This window comes from Schistocerca cancellata, chromosome 1 (genome assembly GCF_023864275.1).
Source record: "Schistocerca cancellata isolate TAMUIC-IGC-003103 chromosome 1, iqSchCanc2.1, whole genome shotgun sequence".
Taxonomy (NCBI): domain Eukaryota; kingdom Metazoa; phylum Arthropoda; class Insecta; order Orthoptera; family Acrididae; genus Schistocerca; species Schistocerca cancellata.
The window spans coordinates 255,763,811-255,777,673 of NC_064626.1; the positions used below are offsets into that span (position 1 = coordinate 255,763,811).

A 13,863-nucleotide genomic window follows, 5' to 3' on the forward strand; every position below is an offset into this window, starting at 1 on the left:
GATGCTTTCTGGCAGGTTAAAACTGTGTGCCGGACCGGGATACGAACCTGGGATCTGCGTCTTTTGCGGGCAAGTGCTTTATCGTATGAGCTACCTAATAGCTCCTCACGATCAGCCCTCACGGCTTTGTTTCCACCAGTGCCTCTTTCAGATCAGTGCACACTACGTTGTAGTGTTCAGGAAACAATCCACCAGGCTGTGGCTAAGCGGTTCGGCAATGCTCGATGAACACCAGGGGCAGAAGCTACAAGAAAGTCGTTGTGTAATACTGAGATTTTTACTCTAAAAATTCTGTAGGGCACGTACCAAGAGAAGCTAAGCAACATATTAATCATCCTGAATATATCTACTGTAGTGACCACCAAATTTGAGCCCATACTTAAGGGAACACAAATGGAGCGAAAGTATCTTCCGCCACACACCACAGAGTAAGTAAGACAGTAGATGGACATGTAAAATATACGAGTTGGTAGCTCTCAGTTGCAAACTTCTTTTCTTTTAACATTTTCTTGCGAGACCGTTTTGTTGTGGTCAGACAATATTTGAGAGGTACTGGAGGTAGTGGAACGGACTTGATGGTTTCTGGAATCAATGCGTGGTATAGTTGCACGTCAGTCTACTTCACATTTTAGCTGTTATGCCAAGTGCTGTCCCTGTACGGGTAGATGAAATAGAAATTGATGACGAACTGACAACCTCAGCTGCCGGCAGGTGTTGTTGATGTACCTCGATGTGGACAGCTGAAAATGTGTGCCCCGACCGGGACTCGAACCCGGGATCTCCTGCTTACATGGCAGACGCTCTATCCATCTTTTTTTTTCGCGCTGACCATTCTTCTTTTTTAATCTCATTTTGTTCGCTTTTGTTCGTTGCATCTGCTCGGGGCGGACGTCGTAATACATCCGTTTATGTTCATTGTTGATCGATTAACTCAGTTTTTTTGTTATAGAGGGCACGGAACCCTCTGACCGAACACGCTGAGCTACCGTGCCGGCATCCATCTGAGCCATCGAGGACACAGATGAATAGCGCGACTGCAGGGACTTATCCCTTGCACGCTTCCCGTGAGACTCACACTCCCATCTGTCCACAATTCTACCTATGTAATGTACCTTATAGACATTTGCCCAACCACTCATTACTCGCGCACGCTTTGGCGATTCCCGTAACAGTTTGGGCAACCTGTGCGCAACCGCGCAGACGAAGGTCAATTGCTGCGTAGCCTTTAACTATATATATGCGAAGACAGTAACTTGTTCTCGAAAGCGTGCAAGGGATAAGTCCCTGCAGTCGCGCTATTCATCTGTGTCCTCGGTGGCTCAGATGGATAGAGCGTCTGCCATGTAAACAGGAGATCCAGGGTTCAAGTCCCGGTCGGGGGCACACATTTTCAGCTGTCCACATCGAGGTATATCAACAACACCTGCCGGCAGCATCGTTTATTCCAGTGAAAAGCTGCACGGTCATCAACAGTAACTGTTCTTTCGAGAACAAGTTACTGTCTTCGTACAGAAATAGAAATTGCCACTCCAAGACTGGACGTAAGAGCCTTGCTGCCAGAATATTGTATTTCCAGTGTGGTAAACAAGTGATGCAACCTAGGTATTATGATAAAACATAGAAATTTCCGTCATGTGCCGCGTTCTCTGCGCTGTCTGTTGCAGCGGACCCCCTGGCGCGCATCGAGCGACCCACGCTGTCCAGCGCCATCGTGCGCTGGTCGTCCACCGAGGAGGATCAGCGGCAGCGGGGCGCGAAGGGCATCTCCGGCCAGCTGGTGGTGCGCTACGACGTGGACCGCGACGCCAGCCCCAACCAGATACTCGTGAGTCTCCACGAAACACCTCACTGCTCCCCCAACAACACAAATTCGCAGCTGTGAATATGTACCCATCGAGTACAAATGAAGATCAGATTCATCTCCATCATAATAAAACCACAAAATATCGTGCTATCATTAGATACTGTTTCACAAATGCAGCTAGTGAACTGATGTCATGCCGGTGGAATTAAGATGAGTAAAATTTAGGACGCAAAATGTATGTGTGAAATTAGTGTGCAAAACTGCGGGAAAGGACAGCACTGAAATAGATAGGAAACAACTAAATTATTGAAATATTGTTACAGAAGAGAGGGACTTAGTACCCGTATGCCAGTATTGAAGAAACACATATGATGTTTTATTTGGTTATAGGCCAAAAAAGATTATAGAAACCAGTAACTTAAATTGGATATAAAATAACTTGAAGTACGTCATTTGTAAATGATAAAAAATTGTTCAAATGGCTCTAAGCACTATGGGACTTAGCATTTGAGGTCATCAGTCCCCTAGACTTAGAACTACTTAAACCTAACTAACCTAAGGACATCACACACATCCATGCATGAGGCAGGATTCGAGCCTGCGACCGTAGCAGCAGCGCGGTTCAAGACTGAAGCGCCTAGAACCGCTCGGCCACAGTGGCCGGCTCGTAAGTGATAAAATTGGGAGGGAGAAGGGGAGGGGTGTAAGTGAAATGGGAGATAAGTATGGAGAGGAAAGGGAAGGGAAATTTAATTAGCTACAGTGCAAACGTCATAATAAATTCCTAGAAAAAAATCCACAGAACATATACCAGAGTAATTATCAAATACAATAAAGATGTATCCAGAACATTAGGAATTCCGTAATGCTCGGTCTACAGTGATGACCGATATATAATCTCACACAAAAGAAAGGTAAAAGTCTCAATTAACATTTTTTTAAGCACTGACATTTCGGTGCCGGAGCAATAGTACCATTTTCATGGGAGGAAGAAAGCTAGCTTTGCGTCATATTTATCCCATAAACATATAGTTCATCCTAATACACAGTCTCATAAAGGTATACAGGGTTAAAGTTATGCAGACAGCATACGTTGCTAAACTAAATACTTTGACGTACCTGACTAAGGGCAGGACACGAATATTTCACTTTTTACTGGTACAGTATATTTTGTTGCCAACTTAAGTTCATATAAGTTGTATAAAATGGGCGAGGCAGTTTCAGTGCATAAATCTCAACATAATTTGTTGACTGAACCGAACAGTGTGTTGAAAATCATTGCACTCATTGTTTGTGATGGGATGTAATTGATGTTCCATCAGTACTCTCCATGCTATATTCTTCGAAACATGCATTTCATGGGCAAGTTGAAGAGTACTTATTGATGAATCTATTGCCACGCTGTGGCAATTCTGTCGTCAGTCGATTTGACTAATGCAACTTCTACAGACGATGAGGTGCCGTTCATATGTCTGTGCAAATAGGGCAATACAGTCAACAAACAATATCAGGAGCGAATACATACATACTTACTGGAATAATTACAAATGTTTATGTACAAAAAGTTGATTTACGCAATAATGCAAATATTCAACTCTCGTGTGGCCATTATACAAAATTAGTCGTACTCTTTTCCAGTGCACATTCACTGATTAGGTTTAAGTTATGGTGAATATCTTCTCCCGAGCGTAGTCTCTGCTCCGTGGCAGTCTTGCATTATCGCTGGGCTGCTGATTTCCCGTCGGAATCGTCGGCGGCGAGTCTGATGATTCTTTTGGTAGGGAGGTCGATTCTCCTTAGTAGGAGAACTAGAGAACTACGATAGAACTGCTGAGATCAACATAACTCGGATTATGTCCTGGTGTACACAGTGATATACTTGTTACAGGTGGCCGCTGATATACCGCACATGTCAGGATGGTATCAGGTGGGCATCTGGGGTGTTTTTCCTACAGGTAAAATGATAAACGCCATGATTCAGGGAAAAAAATGGGTTTTATTCCAAAGAACTACCACTAACGGATACAATGCTCATGAAAACTGGCTACGGCCGCGGGGTGAACCGCCCATGGTACGGTAGGAGCAATAGGAAGGACTGGTCGACGGGTTGTACACACTTGTGAGAAGCGACACTTGTGAGAAACTGGAATGTGGCGACACTTGTGAGAAATCCGGGTTGCTGAGGGACCGGCACAGAGTGTGTCACAAATGCTTCGCCACTACCTGCTCGGCCACTACCTGCTGCCGCTTGGTGTGACTGAGCGCTCGACTTATGCCGGCCCGGGCAGCTGCCGAGGGACATTCACACTCTTCCAGTGCAGCCAGGTTACAGTATTTCAGAATTTTTTGGGCAGGGAAGAATAGCCGTAGTCAAATTAGAAATCGGAGCTGCTTTTGCCCCCACGATATCATGTCAACCATTAGTCGCAGCACAGTTATGCGTAAGAGCTTTTTCATTGGAATTTTTGTTCTGATTAATCTTACATAGGGCATAATTTTCGCTCAACCTAATGCGTAACTATATATTTTACAGAAACTATAGAAACCGAAAACGTTTTCCATCTTTCAACCCCCCACCCAAAATTTGATATGATAGGAGTGGCAACCTTTTACCATATATTAAGAGGAGCTAACTAAAGAATTTAGTTCTCGGTAGAAACTTTTTCTTTAATTATTTCGAAATAAACCTCAATTTTCCCGTGCCAAGCAGGGAAGTGTACTGAGGTCTAATGTGAGTCCTGCTAGCAGTTAGCGTTAAGGAATGCAATTTATCTATTGAAACAAGATGTATTCATCGTCCACTCAAGCAGACATTGTTTCTAAAATTCTCTACACAAAAATGCTGATTGTGATTGTTAGAAAAGCTATGGCTTGTCAGACTTCATTAGTGAATCTTTTACAATTTGCAAGAGACATGTAGCCGACTTTGTGTCACTTCCAGGGAACACCACGAGGAGGTAGTCTCTCTTCGTCCCGCATTGTATTTATTTACAATATTTGCAGGATGTTTATTTATTTACAATTTTTACAATAGGGCTATTGGCGTGAACTTAGCCCCTTTTCAATATTCACAACTGTTGCTGTAGATTCAGCCATTTCCTTTTCATTGTAATTTCTGTGCATAGGGCACGCAAGTAAGAAATGATTTTATATTGCCGTCAACTTGGAGTCTTGTAAGGGTAGTAGAAACTATCTCATCTGTCTCAATTGCGGACTTCTTTCTTATTTTCCCACATAGATTTAAAACTAGTCGGTCAAATTTGTGCCCATGATATTCTGCGTCTTCTCTGAGAATTTTTACTAAACAATAAAACTTGGAGTCTTGTAAGGGTCTTAGAAACTGTCTCATCTGTCTTAATTGGGGACTTCTTTCTTATTTTCCCACCTAGATTTAAAACTAGTCGGTCAAATTTGTGCCCATGATATTCTGCGTCTTCTCTGAGAATTTTTACTAAGGAGTAAAAATTTGGATGAACCTTCGAAATCAATGTATTTATCCTCCGAGTCCATCCTTCTGAAACATTGTTGGTGCGGTGACGCCTTCCTGAGCAGTTCCATATATCTCTTGGCATGTCTTCATTATCCAGCCATCCAGCGATTGTTTAACAAAATAGTCGTAAAAATCCTGCAGTTTTTCATTATCTGGCGTGCTCTCCTGAATGCATAGCCACCCATCGTCTAATATGTCCAGGGGAATGTGAGCCAAAGCGGAACACAATCTTATGTGAAAACGAATTTCTTCGTTTTCCTTGTAGGCAGCAACAAGGCCGCAATTCTGCACTTGCCTCCACAAGCACTGATTGATCTGGTAGTTGCAGCCATCAATCTTTGCATCAGGAAACAAATGTGCTACTGATTGTATGATTGCAGCTTCAAAATCCATCATGATAGCTATAGAATTCCATCCAGGAACGGTTGCTCTTAACAGCTGTGAAAAATCCATCGTACGTTTCTCGCTTTTTATTGGGTAGCAAGGCGCACACGGTTAGAACTGTGTTTGTTTCCTCCTCAGAACTAGAAATATCGGCATGAACAATAATTAACTGTCCAAACTGCTTGCTGGAGATTTTGAACGCTCCATCAACATAGAACTAATTGCAGACTGTTAAACAGGATTTTCCCCTTTCGCTGGCGAACACCAATATCCTATCATTTGGTCCTCTGTCGTCAAGTAAAAATTTGCTCCCATCATTCATTACCAAATGATGTTCTTGCAGAAATATTCCCGCAGCATCGGTCGGATCTTGTGTAGATCCCGCGCTTTTTGCCTGATGCGTTGCAGCGATCGTTTTGCACTCCTGTGTGACGGCAGTGATGTGACGATGCAGTACTGAACTGTGGTGCACTACCTGTTTGGTGTCCCTGTAGACTCCCGCTACCTGTTCGGCCGGGTCTCCTCACAAATGTCGCTCCTCACAACAGTCGCTCCTCACAACTGTCGCAACCCCCTGGTGGACACGTACAGAGGTAAGGACGCTCGCAGGCAAGAGCGCGACCCTCTTGCGTACCTCACATGACGGCACCCCGTCATCCAATTGGCGGGTTTGTGGCAGAAAGTTGGCGTCTCTCATTCAGCAATGCCGTCGTGGCGTCCCTAGCTCAGCGTAATACCGTGGGAGCCAGCCACAAGTGCTGCGGAGTAGTTTACGTAACAGCTCACGGCACTGCCTAAGTTAAAATGATGAAAGTAGAACACAGCAGAAAAGTTTTACTATTTTTACTCGTTATCATGTACAATGCATCATAGTTCCTGTTGTGCTGGTGACATATATAATTTGTCGTTCGAATTTATAGTGGTTTCGCTCCGCCTGGACAGTGAGCTGCTCCGTGTTACCTTCGTGGCTAGAGGGAAGGCTAGCCTGCGGCGTAGTTGCGACCATACGACTCGCAGTCACAATACGCACTATTTCCTCAAAAAGCAATTAGTTTTATAGAAACTTATCTTGTTCTCTTTGGTTTGGATGTTCAGTTCCTTGATCCATTTAAGTCTGCGGTAATGAATTACCTCTAATTATAGAGATGCCTGTCGCGAATAGTTTGCTTTGTGTACTGTTTCAACTTTCCGGGTACCACATCCCGCAACGTTAAATACATGTCTGGTAGTCCCTGTAAAGAGTACTGCTCAGCCTTCTACAAACGGTCATGAAGAGTAAACAGTGGTTAACTCCACTTCGAACGCTCCACACACTGCTATATATGATGTTTTAACTGACATAAGCAACTCAATAACTAGTGCCTTACACACATTGCTCGTTCAAAACCTCGTACTGCCTTAAATATTCACTTCTTAACGCAGGGTAAATATTCCAAAACTACTGACAGGAGTGTTTCAGGCCGTGCAGGCATTCTATTTCGAGGAGCTTCGACATACTAATCTCGGATCACTCGAAACTAACACCTGAGAAACGGTTTAGCTCACTACTTTTGCGTTTTGCGTTTGTACGCAACTGAGAAGCTGGATCTATTTAGCACCAGACGGAATCGTCACCACACTAAAAAATAAGGACATTTTGTATTATCAAGAAAATTGGAGGGCATACATGAATCCGTACTTTGACAACCTGTAACTGATCACTATCTCACAAAATACGTTATCCTTTTTTAGGCAATGTGAGGTGAAAAGGCGACCAAAAGTGTAACGCAAAATTATTATTGATCTCTCTCTGTCTCTCGCTCTCTCTCACTCTCTCTCTCTCTCTCTCTCTCTCTCTCTCTCTTTCTAATTGCGTGGCGTGTTTCACAAGTCATGTGGAACGTGATCGCAATGGAGCAGTTGAATGCACAATCTTTATCAGAGTTCAATTAAAGATCCTGTTATGTAAAGACACCAAAAACTGTAACACAATCTTACTTAAATGAGCAAAACTATCACACAAATCTGTAAACACTTTTACAACTGCATCTTCGATCTGATGAACTAAATGTCCACAGCCTTGTAGACAATCAGTTGTCAACTTCAATAATTCAGAATATGTTATCATACGAATTGAACGTGATGATAACTACCGCTAAGAGGTGTCTTTTTTTTTAAAAAAAAAAGTAAGCCAAGTTTTCTCACCGTGATCTACTGGGCGACAAATGTATGTGTGCATGGCAATGGCTTTAATTTAGTGTGCTTGGGGCAGATGACGTCTGTGCTTTTCCTACTGCTGTGGCGAATACGCTTCAGTTCATTATGAAGGGTTACCACAACAGGAACGAAAGAAGTGAGTCTCCAATAAACAGAGAGAGAGAGAGAGAGATCCGTTTTTCACATGGGATTCTTGGTCGCCCATCTACATTTATTAATAATGTTGACATGCACCAAACAGCTCACAAAAAACTAACAGTGTTATTAAGTCTTTAAGTCACAAGTCCCTACGAAAAGCTACAGGGCTACCGTGATACATTCATCTGCCTGATCGTTTGTTAGACTAGAGTATGTATCTCGACACTGATATTTCCACTGATAATACCTTCTGTACCTTCATGTCCATAAGGTGGTATTCCAGAATATGTCCTATGTGAATACGCTATTCCATCTGACTTTTGAACTCAGTAGCTCAGTAGCCAATTGACTACGGATCCATGAAAATAGAGTTATCTAACTCTGAAGTTGGCAACGTAACATACATAAAAAGAAATCTATTATAAAACTGAATAATTGTTTGAACAGCACTGTACTTTCCTAGGCCCGGTGCCATTAGAGGTGCTATTCCGTTTCCTGCCTCCAGCCTTTGAATCAACTTATTCACATAGCTATAGGGGGACACAGCCTCTTGCACTCCGAAGAAGTGTGCAATTTGGAATTCACCGTTACTCACATAAACAACGCCAAAGACGAAGGAAGTGATAATGACAATTAAAACTCCTAGGACAGTCCAGGGATCGAACCTGTGGACCCGTGTCATGGCACTTCAACACTGAGCCGCAGAACCACCACATTGTACACACAAACAGCCATGCCGTCTCCCGTGCCGTGGCCAGTTGCCTTAGGTTTCTCGGTTGAGGACCCATGGTGCCAACAGCCCGATCGAGATGGTCCCACATATTCTCGATTGGGTTTAAATCCGGGAAGTTTGGTGGCCAGAGGAGTACGACAAACTCATCCTTGCGAATGCCACGAAAACATTGCCCAGACCATAACGCTCCCTCTTCCTTTGCTTTCAGACGTTTCAAGCCGTACACGATAATGGATGTCCGTCCTATGGAACATAAAATGTGATTCATCTGAAAAGGCCACCTGTCATGACTTATTGAGCCTCCTGTTGCTGTACTGGTGTGCAAATTACAGCCCTCGCCGCCAATGGACATCAGTGAGCATGGATGCATGATCCAGGCACCATCTGTGATGGCTCAAATGCAGCAACGTTCACTGAACGGAGGTAGAGGAGACACAGTTGGTAGCCTTTTGGTTCATCTGAGCGCTTACTTGTTCAAAGGTTGCACATGTGTTCACCCGTACACGTCTCCGCAGCCTTCGTTCGTCGCCGCCGTGTTCAAAAAGTAAGAAACCACAAACTGAACGCTTAACAGAGTGTTTATTTGTGTAACTACAGGGTGTTCGGAAATTTCCAATACAAGCTTCTGGGACTGGTAGAGTGGAGTGATTACATAACATTTGCAATAGGAACCGTACTGTTTCCGTTCTACCACGTATTCAGTTCAGATATTCAGCTCATCCACGTCTGCTTGAGAAACTGATTTAGGCGTGACGCAGTAAAATTATTAGGTAACAATTGGAAATTAAACAACGAGACTACAATTTAGCACTTAGGCACATTTGTTTGTATTACGACTTATACATTACGTGTTAACACTGGTCCAAGGCAGAAAAATAATCCAGCATACTGTACTAACAGAGCAGTCCTCCGTCCTTCACCAAATCGTCTGTGGAGATGTTTTCGAAAGGCGCGTGAGAAGTGAGGTGCTGCCACATCATGCTGAAACCACATTTCCTGACGGACATTCAGTAACACAGCTTCCAAGAAAGCGTCCAATATGTTTTGTAGGAACATCAAGTATGCAGGACCAGTTATCTTGAGTAGAAGGAACTATGGCCCAACCACATGACCCTCCGAGGTACCTGGCGACACGTTAATACCAAATCAGTGCTGAAATCCCTGAACATGAGTGGCTCCAGGGTTTCCATCTGCCCAGACAAGGCTGTTTCGCGAATTCAGAACACAGTCGCTAGTGAACTTACAATTACCTGCGAACAAAACTCGACGTGTAAATAGGGGTGCGTCGATGCAGATGTGAAGGAACCACGTGCAGTAGGCAAAGCGTTATGGAAAATCGGCTGGACCCATAGTGTGTACTCTTTTTAATTTGTACGGATGTAATTGTTACTCACGCAGAACGACCTAGACGATACTGTGACTGACACCCATAGTACGCGCAGTTGTTCGAGTACTCGTTGAAGTGTTCTCTTCACTGTGATTCAGTACATTTTTTTTTTTTAATTGGGGCGTGCAGCGTTGCCGTGGAGCGCCTCACGGTGAAGGTACCTGTTTCTCGATGCCGCTCCGTAACTTGGGCAAAACGTTGCGGAAAAAATTCGTGATACAACCGATTAGCAACTCTTCCGTTACCTCAACTTCGCCATGCACAAGCAGCATGCCAGTGTATTCCAAAAAGTGTACCAAACGATGTTTACTACATCGGAGGCATCTTGCAGCAAGACAGGAGTTAAGTGATATTAGGTGGCCGTCTGACGTAGTACATCTCATCCTGTCTACCCCTGCTGCATACCAGGACAGCAACTCTGAGACTCTACTCTTTCCCTCAGCAGACGAGGACGCGTTACACACCTCAATTGAAACTGTCCTTGGACATGAATTCCTGCTCAAAATATTATCTACTCACTCCCCTCTGCAAGTCTTACTTCCCAAACATTCCGTATAATAACAAAGCAGTCAATGATATTATATAAATATAGTTACAAAGATAATGTGCTCAAGACAACTATTCACAACGTATCTAATCTTCCACATTCTCTCCACCCTTGTCGACCTCCAGAAGGACAACCAGCTGGACTCACCTAGTAACATCTCTTTTTATACAGGGTAATGAGGACAACGGTTCAAGGTAGCCCGTCTCCAACTTTCCGTAGTTCTTTAGCTCTGTTGCGCATATAGGGGTGAAGTACTGTACAGCCTCTTGAAGGACAACGCAAATTAATAAAATAATAAAAAGGTTGTGGATGACGTAACAAGTAGAAATTCGTGTATAAGAGGTAATTATTTATTAATAATTGAGACGTTATCTTTTACGTAATACTATGAGGCTATGCTCAGTCGTCTATCTTGAGAAGCTCTGTAGTTCGTTAACGCACTCAACAAAGTTGTGTTCGTAAATATGTTAAGGTCGAATTTTTACCTTTTAGTTTCCCCTAATCCTTTTTAGGTCTATTACGTCTTCAATAGTTACCCGTAATGGATGCGAAATGGACATTAATCTTGCTAAGTCTTCTTGGTTCATAACTGGCTTCGATTTAAATATTCGACAATCAATTAACTCACAAATAGTTTTATATTTTATACTGTATAAATTGTATGTAAACTATACAAAATACTGTTCCATTCTCTCATACAAATCAAGAAAGTTGTACAGCTCAGACAAGTTTCATCACAAAAAGAGAAAAGACCATATTAGAAAGGTGACAGAAAAAGATCGTAAAGATTCACTTTTTCATTTCCAATAGTAATTGTCTGATAGTTTCAATGATTCCACTGTATCTGTTATTTAAAATCGCAACGTTTCTCTAATATATACGTGCTTCATCTTATAGATTTTTAGAGTGATTTTTTTTTCACAAATTTTTACTCACTTACTAAATAATACCACGTATCTCCAGTCCGGACCTCCAGTGGTTGCCAGTGTGATTAACGTGATGGAAGGTCTGAAGACGCAATAAATACTCTCTGCTCTACCACATACAAAAGTCGTGGGATATCTTCTGGACCATCTTAAATTTCTTTACCAAATCTATTGTTTTTGCTGGCTCAAGGATCGTGGCCAGCCGGTGTGGCCGAGCGGTTCTAGGCGCTACAGTCTGGAACCGCGCGACCGCTACGGTCGCAGGTTCGAATCCTGCCTCGGGTATGGATGTGTGTGATGTCCTTAGGTTAGTTAGGTTTAAGTAGTTCTAAGTTCTAGGGGACTGATGACCTCAGAAGTTAAGTCCCATAGTGCTCAGAGCCATTTTTTTAAACCAAGGACCGTGGGTAGAATGATAAGCCTTCCTCCCACGGGGAAATGAACTTCGGTAAGCACTTGGCCCACAGTTTGTGTGATGGGTCTTGAATTGAGGACAGCTTCTGTGTTCACAATTATAGTTTGTAGGCCTTCCTCGTCCATGCTGCAGCGCCCCAGTAACTCGCGGAAGCTTCGTTTAATCGAGTCAACCATCAGCTCCGACCATCCTACCCACCAAGTCGCTCGTGGCGCTATGAACTTCCATTTGATACGTTGGTTTTTAACGAACTAGCATGTCTTGTCAGCAGAGCTAACGGTCCATATTTCTGTTAGCTCCCGGTTAGCTGCATGTGAAATTTGGACGACACAATGTCGACCTATAAACCGTTGGAAGGAAAATAAGAAACGATCCATTGTCCAGTTGGTTGTAAGTTTTAAATGGGCCGCTCTAGTTACAGCACCGGTGACTACCAGGACATAACACTTATTTATAGTGATGCCTGATTTTGAGTGTACGGCCTCGCGAATTAATCCCAGAAACCTCAGACGGCTTGAGAGGTCTCACTCCCCAGCTCGTAGTAGAGCTTCTTTCTGTTGGCTACGTAGAAACTTTATGATCATACGATGGCCGTGTAGTAGCCAGAAAGATTCTCTTAGTTATAACAGAATCACTCGTACTCCAAGATGGTGTTGATTGGTATGTGTGTAGAAGATCAGAAGGTTTGTTGAGGTAACGGTTTCCTTCTACAATAATGGGTGACGTTCTTCGATAGACGCCTCAGCGTGTAGCAAGCAACCACCTAAACGTAATAAATCATCATAAATATAAGTTGAAACATTTTATCTTGGACGTGCTAGGAAGTGGAAGACCTTTGCATAGAGTGATGATTTCAGAGGAGACGCATTCTTCTTGGAAGTTTTAATCCAATAAAGACGAGCTTCTGCGATCTCTTCTGCAGTAAAGTCTTTCCACGTGACTGTTTTCCGAAGGAGTTTTCTTTTGAAGTGTTGGACGTAAGCAGTAGTTTGTAACAATTTTCAGTAACAGCTGAATCTGTTTAGGTCTGTGAGTGATTGTGGGACCCGAATGAGTGAAGTCTGAGGAGTTTTATCCAACTTCCTAGCTCCAAATAAAATTTTACGTACAATCTACATCTACATCCATACTCCGCAAACCAACCGACGGTGTGTGGCGGAGGGTACCCTGAGTACCTCTATCGGTTCTCCCTTCTATTCCAGTCTCGTATTGTTCGTGGAAAGAAGGATTGTCGGTATGCTTCAGTGTGGGCTCTAATCTCTCTGATTTTATCCTCATGGTCTCTTCGCGAGACATACGTAGGAGGGAGCAATATACTGCTTGACTCTTCGGTGAAGGTATGTTCTCGAAACTTTAACAAAAGCCCGTACCGAGCTACTGAGCGTCTCTCCTCCAGAGTCTTCCACTGGAGTTTGTCTATCATCTCGGTAACGCTTTCGCGATTACTAAATGATCCTGTAACGAAGCGCGCTGCTCTCCGTTGGATCTTCTCTATCTCTTCTATCAACGCTATCTGGTACGGATCCCACACTGCTGAGCAGTATTCAAGCAGTGGGTGAACAAGCGTACTGTAACCTACTTCCTTTGTTTTCGGATTGCATTTCCTTAGGATTCTTCCAATGAATATCAGTCTGGCATCTGCTTTACCGACGATCAACTTTATATCATCATTTCATTTTAAATCACTCCTAATGCGTACTCCCAGATAATTTATGGAATTAACTGCTTCCATTTGCTGACATGCTATTTTGTAGCTAAATGATAAGGGATCTATCTTTCTATGTATTCGCAGCACATTACACTTGTCTACATTGAGATTCAATTCCCTGCACCATGCGTCAAT

At 43.2% G+C, this 13,863-nt stretch overlaps 1 protein-coding gene across 1 annotated transcript in view; it reads left to right on the plus strand.

Moving 5' to 3' along the window:
* Positions 1 to 13,863, plus strand: part of LOC126170695 (inter-alpha-trypsin inhibitor heavy chain H4-like) — a 198,662-nt gene that overhangs the window by 103,462 nt on the left and 81,337 nt on the right. The window contains exon 6 of the mRNA XM_049920747.1: positions 1,665 to 1,825. Coding sequence (XP_049776704.1) covers positions 1,665 to 1,825 — 161 coding nt within the window. The remainder of the gene's footprint in view (positions 1 to 1,664; positions 1,826 to 13,863) is intronic.